The sequence below is a fragment of the Haliotis cracherodii genome, unplaced genomic scaffold (genome assembly GCF_022045235.1).
Source record: "Haliotis cracherodii isolate W230 unplaced genomic scaffold, xgHalCrac1.p SCAF_12, whole genome shotgun sequence".
Classification (NCBI taxonomy): domain Eukaryota; kingdom Metazoa; phylum Mollusca; class Gastropoda; order Lepetellida; family Haliotidae; genus Haliotis; species Haliotis cracherodii.
In genome coordinates, this window is record NW_027266267.1 from 45186085 (window position 1) to 45201592 (window position 15508).

General features: G+C 45.6%; 1 protein-coding gene across 1 annotated transcript in view; it reads left to right on the forward strand.

The window, feature by feature from the left end:
* The first annotated feature begins 269 nt into the window (after positions 1-269).
* Positions 270-15508, forward strand: part of LOC139457437 (neural cell adhesion molecule 2-like) — a 32189-nt gene continuing 16950 nt past the window's right edge. The window contains exons 1-8 of the mRNA XM_071238834.1: positions 270-324; positions 3116-3472; positions 3924-4196; positions 8899-9198; positions 11103-11360; positions 12431-12775; positions 13884-14174; positions 14699-14839. Of these exons, the coding sequence (XP_071094935.1) occupies positions 270-324; positions 3116-3472; positions 3924-4196; positions 8899-9198; positions 11103-11360; positions 12431-12775; positions 13884-14174; positions 14699-14839 (2020 nt within the window). The remainder of the gene's footprint in view (positions 325-3115; positions 3473-3923; positions 4197-8898; positions 9199-11102; positions 11361-12430; positions 12776-13883; positions 14175-14698; positions 14840-15508) is intronic.

Sequence of the window (15508 nt, forward strand, 5' to 3'; positions counted from 1 at the left end):
CTTGGAGTGCGGAATCCCATGTGGTCATATTGAGGACTGAGTATCGCACATAAACCTGAACTGTACTGCTCAGGCGTTATTTGGAAATTGATAGTTCTTGATAAGTGTGACAATTGACTCACAGGACATCAAGTGAAGGACTTAAAGGGAAATACCCACAGCCGGGAAGTATGACTGTGTATTCGCGCACTTTACACTGACGGACACGGACGTGAAACATCACCCTGCTTCACACAGATCACAGTATCGTCCTCAGTAGGTCGGCAGTCATGTTCCGTCTCATCTACATGCTTCTCCTTGCTGTGGATATCTATACAGTTGCGGGTGAGTGCACACAATCAGATATATGTATCTGTAACAGAGGTGACGTGAAATTGGGTTTAAAGTCGCGTCCACGATTATTGCATATATAAGCGTGTACGTGCATGCACGTGTGTGTCTGAGTGGCTGCTTGTACTAGTCCGGACTGATGCCGTTTTATAGTGCTAGCTCACTGAGATACCATGCCGCAGTTTGACATGAATACCCCACTCAGATATAGTATACTGACTCCGAGCCGACCAGTCCTTGTTTTAGCCCCTTAATGCCGAGCGCCAGACAGGGTAACAACAAGTACCATCTTTAAACGTCTTTTGATATGACGCGGCCGTGGATCGAGCCCCGGACCTTCCGCTCACCGGGCGGACGCTCTACCACTAGACCACAGAGGCGATCAAAGCACATCACCAGCTCCTGTCCACGTGACTTGCGGTTCGATCTTCCTACATGGTTAAGCTATCATTAATGCTATAACTCTGGATGCACATTTCGTCTCTTGGCTGTCATGTGGTTTTGTTTCATAATGCATGGGTTCATGGGTTCGTGGTAAACGTCAACATGTATATTCTGAGTCACTTTGGGCTTTCCCCAAAATCTGTGTTTGAAATTAATTATTATATTATTATATGAATATTATTAGTCGTTGAACCAAATTATACGTACATTACAAGTGAGTGAATATTGTTTAACGCCACAGTCAGCAATATTCCAGACATATCAGCCGGTACATAATCCATAAGCATGCTCAACGATCCCGGGTTCGAGTCCCGACATGGATACAAAGTTTGAAGACCATTCCTGGAGTCCCAGGCGTGATATTGCTGGAATATTGCTGAAAGAGGCTTACAACTATACTCGTTCACTCACTCACTCACTCACTCACACTCACTCACTCACTCACTCACTCACCCACCCAAAACCCACTCACTCACTCACTCACTCACACTCACTCACTCACCCACCCACCCAAAACCCACTCACTCATATAAAGACACACGAGGAAAATGAGTCCTAGGTAGCCTCTATTGAAAGTCCGACTATAAGTACTGAGCTACCCGGCTCCCCCACCCCTATAGCTACCAACAGATCGCACATTGTAATTAACCCAACTTCATTAGTCGGGGGCGCTCGGGTAGCCTAGCGGTTAAAGCGTTCGCTCGGCACGCCGAAGACCCGAGTTCGATTCCCGACATGGATACAATATGTCAAGCCTATTTCTGGTGTCCCCCGCCGTGATATTGCTAGAATACGTAAAACTATACGCAGTCACTCACTCACTTAGTTGGCCTTTTCTAATCCTGAGTGAGTGAATGAGTATGGTTTTACGCGGCTTTTAGCAATATTCCAGCAATATCACGGCGGGGACACCAGAAATGGGCTTCACACATTGTACCCATGTCGGGAATCGAACCCGGGTCTTCAGCGTGACGAGTGAACGCTTTAACCACTAGGCTACCCGACCGCCCCTTTTCTAATCCTGAATTCCCACCAGGACGTGGCAGTAATTCTACAAAATATCGTTACATCCTACCGTCTGTGAACCGTTGTCTCACGGGAACGACGACACACGGTTATGATGTGTCATCATTTATGATTCATGATAATTCTCTAGAAAAGCAAAGTTTGAATATCACCGAATGAGTCATTAATGTTAATCAACTGACCGCCTCCGTGGCCTAGAGGTAGAGCGATCGCCCGGAGAGCGGAAGGTCCGGGGTTCGATCCCAGGCCGCGTCATACCAAAAGACGTTGTAACCCTGTCTGGCGCTCGGCATTAAGGGGCTAAAACAAGGACTGGTCGGCTCAGAGTCAGTATACTGTGTCTGAGTGGGGTATTCCATGTTAAACTGCGGCATGGTATCTCAGTGAGCTAGCACTATAAATTGGCATCAGTCCGGACTAGTACAAGCAGCCACACAAACACACACACGTACATGCACGTCGCTATATAAGTGCAATAATCGTGGACGCGACGTTAAACCCAATTTCACTTCACTGTTAATGAGCTATGACTATGTACTTTGCGACAGAGAGACAGTCCTACATGTTGGCAATGTTCATTAATGAAAGTGATGATATCGTCAAACTGTCAGCAATATTCCAGCTATATGACGGCGGTCTGTAAATAATCCAGTCTGGACCACACAATCCAGTGGGTTATGTAATCGCACGCCAAGTACCGAGTTCTGTCTCTACGTTCTTTACCTTTTGGCTTAACGTGTAATATGTTGTATGCATGGCGTCTGTTAATAAAAGATTGTTTTAATAAAAGTATACTTTCAAGGTGCTTATATTAGATATTTTGCAACATTTGTTTGTTTCCTGACACGGCTAAGCTATTGTTATATTATTTGGTTTGTTTGTTTGTAGTTTAACGTCGCACTCAGCAATATTCCAGCTATAAGACGGCGATCTGTAAATAATCGAGTCTGGACCAGAACATCGAGTGATTGATGTCATGAGCATAGATCCACGCAATTGGAATACGATGACATGCATCAACCAAGTCAGAGAGCCTGACCACCCGATCCCATTAGTCGCCTCTTATGACAAGCAAAGTCGCCTTTGACGACAGGTGGCCTCATTTGCATATCTATCTGACCTTGATACCAAGTTTATCGTATCGATTTATCGCATCAGTAACAATATCAATTATATGAATTAAGACAATTATTTCTAACCAATGTCGACCACCTAACCATTGGCCTCGGAAACAAAGGAAGATACAAAACCAATTGCAATGGTTTGTATGGCACTGTTACAAAATTCCCTCAAAAATATACTACAATATTTTCAGATGCGTCGGGCCTCCGTCAGATCCAGGGTCGAGAAGGGCGTGACATCACTCTCCCATTCCAACATCTACTCAGATGTAACAATCCAGTAGAACTATGCCGTCTACCCTTGGATGAAAATGGACTCGCCTATGAGAATGCCAGCGCGTGTTGGAGCCCCGGATGTCAGAGGCTGTCTTTCTGTGCGAGACGGTCCTCTTTCAATGTGTCAAGGAAGTATAAAGAACGGCTGTCCTATAATGGAGACGGGGGACATTTGTCTTCCTACACGCTGTCTAACCTCAGCAAGGCCGATGCAGGAATCTACCAGATGTGCTACAAAGCAGCAGATCCTGAAACAGCCATGTTGATTATACAAGGTAAAGTTAAGGGTCCAAATTTGGTGTTGTGTTGGCGCAGGCAGAGTTGCGTCCCTTGGATAGGCCAAAATCCTATGATATTGGGTTCGAATTCCAAAGGTTTAGATCCTGAAACAGCCATGCTGATTATACAAGGTAAAGTTAAGGGTCCAAATTTGGTGTTGTGGTGGTGCAGGCAGAGTTGTGTCCCTTGGACAGGCCAGAATCCTATGATATTGGGTTCGAATTCCAATGGTTTAGATCCTGAAACAGCCATGCTGATTATACAAGGTAAAGTTAAGGGTCCAAATTTGGTGTTGTGGTGGTGCAGGCAGAGTTGCGTCCCTTGGACAGGCCAGAATCCTATGACATGGGGTTCGAATTCCAATGGTTTAGATCCTGAAACAGCCATGCTGATTATACAAGGTAAAGTTAAGGGTCCAAATTTGGTGTTGTGCTGGCGCCGGAAGAGTTGCGTCCCTTGGACAGGCCAAAATTCAGTGTCTTGGACTCGCCTATGAGAATGCCAGCGCGTGTTGGAGCCCCGGATGTCAGAGGCTGTCTTTCTGTGCGAGACGGTCCTCTTTCAATGTGTCATGGGAGTATAAAGAACGGCTGTCCTATAATGGAGACGGGGGACATTTGTCTTCCTACACGCTGTCTAACCTCAGCAAGGCCGATGCAGGAATCTACCAGATGTGCTACAAAGCAGCAGATCCTGAAACAGCCATGTTGATTATACAAGGTAAAGTTAAGGGTCCAAATTTGGTGTTGTGCTGGCGCAGGCAGAGTTGCGTCCCTTGGACAGGCCAGAATCCTATGACATGGGGTTCGAATTCCCATGGTTTAGATCCTGAAACAGCCATGCTGATTATACAAGGTAAAGTTAAGGGTCCAAATTTGGTGTTGTGCTGGCGCAGGCAGAGTTGCGTCCCTTGGACAGGCCAGAATCCTATGACATGGTGTTCGAATTCCAAAGGTTTAGATCCTGAAACAGCCATGCTGATTATACAAGGTTAAGTTAAGGGTCCAAATTTGGTGTTGTGCTGGCGCCGGAAGAGTCGCGTCCCTTGGACAGGCCAAAATTCCTATGATAATGGGTTCGAATTCCGGATTCCTCCAGATTATGATTGTTGGTTTGTCATAGCCGTACTCCCTGGACTCATCTAAATGGGAAGCTTTAAGCCTTCATGGCTTCGTATTACCATTCCTCAGCGGACTCCCTTTGGTATAAGGCGTTAGAACACTCATGATCATTCAGTGTCTGGGCAGTGCCCAAGACTCGTGTCCACTCACAACCGAGTGAGTGTGTGAATTTTGGTTTGGCACAGCTTATTGCAGCTAAAATAAATAAATCAAACTTCTTTGAGAGGCATACAGAAGTTGGATTACTAAGTAAGGATAAGATATGTGGGTTCTAACACCGTTATCAAGCAATACATCACTTGCTTGATAACGGTGTTAGAACCTACACCGAAACGTCGCTCCTAATTACAGAAAAGAAGTTGTATCCATATATCTTATTCGTACTTAGTCAATCAATGCAGCAAACTCCACTGTTTAACGCCACAGTCAGAAACAGTTCAGCTATAGCCGGGCGGCCCCTTATAGGCGAAATTACGGGACACGTGAGGGGAATCGAACATTGGCTACGCCGCCACCCACAGAGACAAAAGTAGCAGGACATTGACCTTATAATCAAGAATTTACCAACTAATGTATTCCAGACTCCTTCAAAATGTCATCGATCCTGGATCAGTAAAACCAGAGGTCGATAGTCATTTTTACCGACAATTGTGGATGATAAAGCAATATCTGTACCCATTTTGGGAATCGAACCAGGGATGTCGTGACGAGCAAACACTTTAGCCACTGGGCCCTCCCACCGTCCGGGACTCTGGTTGCCTTTATATATCTAGACTGCGATCTTGATAAAGTTTCAGGGGCGGTCGGGTAGCCTAGTAGTTAAAGCGTTCGCTCGTCACGCCGAAGACCCGGGTTCGATTCCCGACATGGGTACAATGTGTGAAGCCCATTTCTGGTGTCCCCCGCCGTGATATTGCTGGAATATTGCTAAAAGCGGCGTAAAACCACACTCACTCACTCACTCACTGATAAAGTTTCATGATGTATTTGTTCAACGCTTAACTGAAACGGGAAGCCTGTGTGGTTCCTTCCGGTTGCTGTGTGCTCAACTACCTGCCCTATTGTTCAGTGAGGTTGACTTTAGATACATAACCGAAACCGAGGCGACCTTGAGACTACTCCGTCTATGAATTGTGTGATTATGCAGACGTTTGACAACAGTACTTGCAAATATGATTGCATTACGTGGAAGAGACCTCCTCCGTGGTCTAGTGCTAGAGCGTCCTCACAGAGAGCGGACGGAAGGTCCGGCGTTCGATCCCCGGCCGCGTCATACCAAAAGACGTTTAAAGATGGTACTTGTTGTTACCCTGCCTGGCGCGCGGTATTAAGGGGCTAAAACAAGGACTGGTCAGCTCGAAGTCGGTAAAAATCGGAATTAGTCCGGACTGGTACAAGCAGCCACACACACATTCATGTACGTCGGTATATGAGTGCAGTATTCTGGACGCGGCGTTAAACCCCATTTCACCTCACCTCACGTGGTAGAATTGGTTGGGTTTAACGCCTCTTAGAACAATATTTCTGTTGTATGATGGCGTGTCAGCTTGATCTGCAGAACTGCGTTCATGTTTCTGGTTTGACGCTACCCACCGGTGAGGTTAAAAGATGGTACTTGTTGTTACCCTGTCTGGCGCTCGGCATTAAGGGGCTAAAACAAGGACTGGTCAGCTCGGAGTCAGTATACTATGTCTGAGTGGGGTATTCATGTTAAACTGCAGCATGGTATCTCAGTGTGCTAGCACTATAAATCGGCATCAGTCCGGACTAATACAAGCAGCCACACAAACACACACGTACATGCACGTCGCTATATAAGTGCAATAATCTTGGACGCGACGTTAAATCCAATTTCACCTCACCTCACCTTTGAGTTATTGGCTCAGGGAAATATCCTAGTTTCACTACATTATATCTTCCCTTTTATATAAATAGACTGATTGAAACGAATAAGAGAACAATGGGAAATATAGGGAAATGAGATTTGCTGTCAGTCCATTTAAAATAGGACCATACACATTCAACACGTCAGAATCAAATGTTGAGATGTGTTTGTGTGCATTGTTATGGGACTCGCGAAGATCCGGGGTAGAATAGGTCTTCAGCAACCCACGCTTGCCGTAAAAGGTGACTCTGCTTGTCGTAAAAGGCGACTAACGGGATCGGGTGGTCAGGCTCGCTGACTTGGTTGATGCATGTCATCAATCCAAATTGCATGGATCGATGCTCATGATATTAATCACTGGATTGTCTGGTCCAGACTCGATTATTTACAGACCGCCGCTATATAGCTGGAATATTGCTGAGTGCGGCGTTAAACAACAAACCAACCAAGCATTGTTGTGGACACGTATTTGGTAGACATGGCTGGGAATCCATGACAACATAATATTTTACTGTCTAAAACTTAGTGTTCCCTTATTCATTTCCATCACGATTAACGGTGTCTAGCCGGGAGCGCCACATTTCACAAATGGCTATTGCCGGTAGAGCCACATTTACAGCTGAGTGCATTTCACCTATTCTAGCGGGTAATTAATTAATCCGATTACCGATACCTTTAAATGAGTGTCCCACGTTTGAGTGTCCCACGTTTAAATTACTAAGCGTGGTGTTCTTTAGAGATACCTTTAAATGAGTATCTCACATTTAAATTACTAAGCGTGGTCTTCTTTAGAGATACCTTTAAATCTGCCCGCGACAATACAGCCCGTGTTTTGATGTTTCAAACTTGTGACTTCCATTCCTGAGTATGCTTTTAAAAGTATTTTTAATAAGTCATACAGTCCGTAACAGTTGTTTTGTGTTGGGCTTTAGAAAACATATTCCGCTAACAATGTAAAATAACAATATGAATATTTCATTTTTATTTTTTCATTACGTGTTTGTATCGTTATCCATCGCGTAGTTGTCCGAGTTTCGATCACGAGGGTTAATACTACCTAATTTCGTTAGTCTGACATACTCGTTTATCCGACACACTCATTTATCCGACATACTCGTTTATCCGACATACTCGTTAATCGGGTTACAGGCCGGCAAAGCCACATTTCGAAAATAGATAGCCCAAATTGATGTGGCTCTACCGGCAATAGCCATTTCTGAAATGTGGCGCTCCCGGCTAGACACCCAGATGACCACGGAGTAGGCTGATCACTCTGTCGGATTAACGAGACTGATTAAGGAGTGATTTCGGTAATTCGTTGCAAATTTGGTGTGTCGGAGTCGGAGTGCGAGACTGTCGGATTAACGGGTCTAAATAGCACTGATTTAATCGGTTCCCATCATTAGTGTCGGATAAAGCCGAATCTCGGATTAACGAGACTTGACAGTGTGTAGTTTCCATCGAAAGTTATAATACGCGTTGTCTCTTTACACCGTGGGCTGAGTTCGCCTCGAGACATGGGAACATGTTGTGAAGCTCTTTCAATGTCTATCCGGAATGGTTCTTTAAAGAAAAAATATTTCACCCTTCTCTCACGTCAATGCTGGACACCAGTGATGGTCCATTTAAGAATTGACCCGTGAAGATTCCGGGGTAGAAAAGGTCTTCAGCAACCCATGCCGTAAAAGGTGACTCTGCTTGTCGTAAAAGGCGACTAACGGGATCGGGTGGTCAGGCTCGCTGACTTGGTTGATGCATGTCATCGATCCCAATTGCGTGGATCGATGCTCATGATATTAATCACTGGATTGTCTGGTCCAGAGTCGATTATTTACAGACCGCCGCTATATAGCTGGAATATTGCTGAGTGCGGCGTTAAACAACAAACCAACCCACCAACCATTTTAGAATTGGTCTTCAGCAACCCATTCATGCCGTAAAAGGCGACCATACGTGTCGTAAGAGGCGGCTAACGGGATCGGGTGGTCAGGCTCGTTGACCATTATCCCAGTTGCGTAGATCGGTGCTCATGATGTCAATCACTGGATTGTCTTGCCAAAACAGATCATTTACAGACCGCCGCCATAAAGCTGGAAATTGCTGCGTGCAGCTTTAAACAACAAACAAACCAAAAAACGTAAGGTTGGATAAAGGGCTAATCAAGCGGAGTTAAAAAAAACTCAACGATTCTTTCGTTTAATAACAATGGTATCCTAGAAGGGACATTGTCGCGTTGTCACCTTCAAAAACTCCAGCCCAACGTGACCTAATTATCCCGTTTCTTGGTCACAATTCTGCGTTGTCAAGCACATGTCTGGTTTTGTAATGGCGACAACGTGACAATGTGCCTTTTAAGATTCCATAAATAACAAGTTTGCATCCAATTATAAAACCAAATTGATGATATGTTTTTCAGAGACGCCAACGAGGCCGCACATAGCCACGCCCCCGGCCCCGATCCTGTATACGGAGTACACCATTACCTGTGTGACCAAGTCCCGGTCACTCCCCGGCAACCATGGACTGCCAATGACGTATCAGTGGGTAAAAAACGGAGAAACCGTCCATCCGGATCAGTTCATCAAGTTGACCGGGCCGAACCTGACAATTACAAATCTGAGCATGATGTACGATGGGAAGGTGTTTCGGTGTTCAGTGATGGAGAAGGGAGGCAGATGGACCGGAGAGAGCCGAGTCTCACCGATATTTGTTGAGTGTAAGTGTGCTATTTTTACGTTGATAGTACCAACACTAATTCCATTCAACGTGCAACCCGTGGAATGAGAACCATGATTTGTTGTACAGAGTTGCGCCCCTTAGCCATGCCAGGACCCCATGTTCGTGTGTTTGAATTCAAAAATCACCACGAATACTTGGTTTGTCAGCACAGTACCATTGTATGTTGGTTTCACGAGGGGCGGTCGGGTAGCCAAGTGGTTAAAGCGTTAGCTCGTCACGCCGAAGACCCGGGTTCGATTCCCGACATGGGTAAAATGTGTGAAGCCCATTTCTGGTGTCCCCCGCTGTGATATTGCTGGAATATTGCTAAAAGCGGCGTAAAACCAAAATCACTCACTCACTGGTTTCACCAAAGTGGTAAACATCAAAGACCTGTATTCCAACGGGCTTTCCTCCCACATTAAGCAGACACGCCGTGATATAACTGAAATAATGTTTGCAACTAAATACTGTTTAAACACGACCTTAATCCAAACTCGCTCATTCAGGAAAATGTTTGTTACACGTCTCTCACACATATTGTGAGTGAGTGAGTGAGTTGGGTTTAACGCTGCTTTTAACATTATTCCAGTTATATCACGGCGAGTCAGCTTAATGTGGAAGGAAAGCCCGAAGTGACGCAGGTCTAAGACGTTTACAATTTCGGTGAAACCCACTAGCACGGGTATGGTGCTGACAAACCTAAAAACATAATCGGGGCGAACCGGGATTCGAACCCACAATCATAGGTTTCTGGCGTGCCCAAGGGACGCAACTCTGCACAGCGAATAGCGGCGCCTTAGACGACTGGGCCACCCGTGCCCCCACACACACATATTGTGGATTGTGGACTTTTTTTGTGGACTTTTTGGATTTTCAATTACATCTCTCTGCATGTTGCGTAAACTAAACTGCAAAGAAAGTATACACATATGTTTGATGGTGGCTAAAAATACAACAAGCAAAAAATGGGGATGTATTTGATACGGGTAATATAGTTGTGTTTTGGACCGTAAGTTTGTAGTGTTTCGGCGACTGTTTTCAGCCTAGTAACGTTTTGATAACGTTGTAGTCTTTTGGTCTTATCCATTTTTAAGTGTTAATTTATTTTGCCCCGAAGGTCATAAATGTTTGTACTTGGTACCGCTCACTACGACTGTATTAATATAGCACCATAATGAACACTATGTAGGTTCTATCAAGTTTGAAGGGGCACGGGTGGCCCAGTCGTCTAAGGCGCCGCTATTCGCTGTGCAGAGTTGCGTCCCTTGGGCACGCCAGAAACCTATGATTGTGGGTTCGAATCCTGGTTCGCCCCGATTATGTTTCTAGGTTTGTCAGCACCATACCCGTGCTCGTGGGTTTCACCGAAGTGGTAAAGTCTGAGACCTGCATCACTTCGGGCTTTCCTCCCACATCAAGCCGTGATATTACTGGAATACTGTAAAAAGCGGCCTTAAACCCAACTCACCATCTCACTATCAAGTTTGACCTTCTTTATGACGGGGGAACAACCATCCCCAACTCCTAGTGTCACAGATTTTAAACGTTCACCCATGAAAAGACCAAAGGTCATATACGAGTACATGCGAATCTTGGATTAGACCCAACGGCCACTGCAGCCTGGTGCACATAAGAGTCTTAATTTTCTGCACAGAAAATTGCGGCGATTTAAACCACAAGGTTGTCTATGCCCTAAGGTATAATAGTTGTCTAGGTCATGATCATAGAATTCTGATTTCTGAGATATTTTCCCGTTTCAAGTGACATAACATTTATGATTATGAGCGATCTTAGTTTTGTGTGTACTTTGTGAGAAATCAATTCAGAAAGATTATGGTGGCGATTCGGACGAATGGGAAATAACCACAAGCTGTATATCTGTGGTACAACATATTTCAGATGGCCCGAGGGAGTTCCGGTCAAGTGTGTCGGAGGGCGACAATAAGCTGGTCACTCTAACGTGCTCGGCAGACTGCCGGCCGAGGTGCACTCTCACCTTCACCAAGAATAACGTGACGGTGGAGTCGGCGACTGACGTCGACGTCATCACACGGGTGGTGGACACCCGTCGGACCGTGGTCGGCGACAGATTCACGTGCATCACCAGCAACATCCACGGATCCATATCAAAGATCCACACATTTTATAATAATCAAGGTCAGTAGACGTATTCGGTGTTAACCAACTTGAGTACACCTATTCTGTAACAACCAACTTGAGTACACCTATTCTGTAACAACCAACGTAGGTACTCCTATTCTGTTACAACCAACGCAAGAAAACCTATTCTGTTATAACCAACGTAAGTACTCCTATTCTGTAATAACCAACGCAAGTACACCTAGCCTGTAATAACCAACGTAAGTACACCTATTCTGTAATAACCAACGCAAGTACTCCTATTCTGTAATAACCAACGTAAGTACAACTATTCTGTAATAACCAACGTAAGTACACCTATTCTGTAATAACCAACGCAAGTACACCTAGCCTGTAATAACCAACGTAAGTACAACTATTCTGTAATAACCAACGTAAGTACAACTATTCTGTAATAACCAACGTAAGTACTCCTATTCTGTAATAACCAACGTAAGTACTCCTATTCTGTTACAACCAACGCGAGTACTCCTATTCTTTAATAACCAACGCGAGTACTCCTATTATGTAATAACCAACGCGAGTACTCCTATTCTGTTACAACCAACGCAAGGTCTACTCAAAACATAATCCCAGTTTTGATAGTGTCCGTGTCCCTTGTGATGTCCCACACGTCAACGTCGACGTCAAATTCCTATCAATATCCTCCTATGAGAAGCGGGCACGGGTGGCCCAGTCGTCTAAGGCGCCGCAATTCGCTGTGCAGAGTTGTGTCCCTTGGGCACGCCAGAAACCTATGATTGTGGGTTCGAATCCCGGTTCGCCCCGATTATGTTTCTAGGTTTGTCAGCACCATACCCGTACCTGTGGGTTTCACCGAAGTGGTAAACGTCTGAGACCTGCATCACTTTGGGCTTTCCTCCCACATTAAGCTGACACGCCGTGATATAACTGGAATACTGTTGAAAGCGGCGTTAAAATCCAACTCACTCACGCACTCCCATGAGAAGCATTGCTAGGTCGAAGGAGCCGTCCTACCTTATTACCTCCCTTAGCTAAACGGATCCGTTATTTGCATATTCAAATCCCAAAGCATTTGATATTATACTGCAAATGTTTTTCTTCAGTAACACCGGACATAAAAAGATTAACAGCCAATGATCGTGAGACTGACAGAATAAACATCAAGGCGAACCAAACCCTCGATCTGACGTGCATTGTGATTGGTCGACCCGAACCAACCATCACGTGGTACTTTAACATGGAAGGCGATGGCCAATCACGGACGCTGCTGAAGAAATCAACATTTGACCCCGCCTACATTGCTAACGCTGACTTCAACGCGCACAACTATAAGAGCTCGTACAACGTTCCAAACGCAGAGGCACAGCACCATGGACGATATTGTTGCAGTGTGCACAACGCACTTCCCAACTCCAACAGGGAGGCTTGTGTCAGTGTCCTCGTTAAGAGTAAGTACCTACCGCCTCGAAGATCCGGGTAAAAACAGGTCTTCAGCAACCCATGCTTGCCACAAGAGGCGACTATGCTTGTCGTAAGAGGCGACTAACGGGATCGGTTGGTCAGGCTCGCTGACTTGGTTGATACATGTCATCGTAGCCCAAATGTGTGGCTCGATGATCATCATGTCAATCACTGGATTGTCTGGTTCAGACTCGTTTACAGACCGCCGTCATGTATCTGGAATATTGCTGAGTGCGGCGTTAAACAACAAACAAAAAAAACAAAGTAAGTACCACCGGCACTCCAACCTTCAACCAACCCCTCTTTCCCCAGATCTCTCTTTCTCCATCAGGGGGCACGGGTGGCCCAGTCGTCTAAGGCGCCGCGATTCGCTGTGCAGAGTTGCGTTCCTTGGGCACGCCAGAAACCTATGATTGTGGGTTCGAATCCCGGTTCGCCCCAATTATGTTTCTAGGTTTGTCAGCACCATACCCGTGCTCGTGGGTTTCACCGAAGTGGTAAACGTCTAAGACCTGCATCACTTTGGGCTTTCCTCCCACATTAAGCTGACACGCCGCGATATAACTGGAATACTGTTAAAAGCGGCGTTAAACCCAACTCACTCACTCACTCACTTTCTCCATCACTTTCAATATAAGCCCTTTTCCGTGTATCTCTTAATAATGTGTATTCCGGGGTAGAATAGGTCTTCAGCAACCCATGCTTGCCGTAAAAGGTGACTATGTTTGTCGTAAAAGGCGACTCACGGGATCGGGTGGTCAGGCTCGCTGACCTGGCTGATGCATGTCATCGATCCCAATTGCGTGGATCGATGCTCATGATGTCAATCACTGGATTGTCTGGTCCAGAGTCGATTATTTACAGACCGCCGTCATATAGCTGGAATATTGCTGAGTGCGGCGTTAAACAACAAACCAACAAACCAACCAACCAACTTAATCATTTGTTCGCCCATGTGTCTGTCTGTCCCTGCCTCTCACTCTATCATCCTATCAGTCTACCTCCATATATCTTTGTCTCTGTGTCCGCCTGTCCGTTTTTCCGTATGTCCTGTCTTGCGTCACTTAATTATCTGTAAGTACTGCCTACTTGTAGGTGTGCCGAAAGTGGTTGCCGCACCTAATGACGTGTATACTGGCGTTGGCAAAGCCGTCACCGTGACGTTCTCTGTGCTATCCTACGATGCACTCAGCGTGAACTGTAGCCGGAAGAACACCACCTGCGACGTCAACATCACCGTCTACAACAACAACACCTTCGAGACAAATCTACACCAAATCACACTGGATACAGCAGTTAAAAGTGACGATGACTTTGGTACATACATCCTTCACCTTCAAAACGAAGAAGGCCCAAGCGAGGTAACTCTGCGTTTTGTTAAAGAAGGTGAGAACATTAACTCTTCTTTCTTCAAAACATAAATAGAATGTTCAGATATTTAGTTAATAATCTAAACCTGATATCAAATCGGCATTACTCCGGACTAGTGCAGGCAGACATACACGCACGCACGCACGCACGCACGCACGCACGCACGCACGCACGCACGCGCACACGCACGCGCACTCGCACACACACACATGCATGCATTTATAGGAAGGAATGTCAAATGTAGTATGAGTGAATGAGTGAGTTGTGTTTAACGCCGCTTTTAACAGCATCACAGTTATATCACGGCATGTCAGCTTAATGTGGGAGGAATGCCCGAAGTGATGCAGGTCTCGGACGTTTACGAGATCGGTGAAACCCACGAGCACGGGTATGATGCTGACAAACCTAGAAACATAATTGGGACGAACCTGGATTCGAACCCACAATCATAGGTTTCTGGCGTGCCCAAGGGACGCAACTCTGCACAGCGAATCGGGGCGCCTAAATGAAGCATGATATGTGACAATCATTATTTCCAGCGAGCTTCAACGCGTCACGTGGACATCAATCAGTGGCGCCTGTTGTCTCCGGGATCATTGTCGCGATTGTCGTTCTCGGGTGTGTCGCCATGGTAACTATCCTGTACAGGAGAGGAAGACCTAAGCCAGGCCATCTGGAAGGTAGTTGGTTTTCCTGTCGACTATTGTTGGAACCAGTCTTCTAAACTGGGAGCCTGTCTTTCTTCCTCATCTCCCAACTTTCAACTGACTGAAATGTTTCTGGTATAAATTTGTTTGGTTAAAACGCAATTGCTCTGCTCATTACGGTCTACATTATTACAAGGGACCGTTCACATAAATTAATCTTGGCAATAATATTTGATTTCTGGCAACTTTCACCCAGAGTGAAGCCTGTTACGGCCTCTTTACCAACAGTTAGTCACACACAACTTTCACTCAGAGTGAAGCATGTTACGGCCTCTTTACCAACAGTTAGTCACACACAACTTTCACCCAGAGTGAAGCATGTTACGGCCTCTTTACCAACAGTTAGTCACACACAACTTTCACCCAGTGTGAAGCCTGTTACGGCCTCTTTACCAACAGTTAGTCACACACAACTTTCACCCAGAGTGAAGCATGTTACGGCCTCTTTACCAACAGTTAGTCACACACAACTTTCACCCAGTGTGAAGCCTGTTACGGCCTCTTTACCAACAGTTAGTCACACACAACTTCCACTCAGAGTGAAGCCTGTTACGGCCTCTTTACCAACAGTTAGTCACACACAACTTTCACCCAGAGGGAAGCCTGTTACGGCCTCTTTACAACAGTTAGTCACACACAACT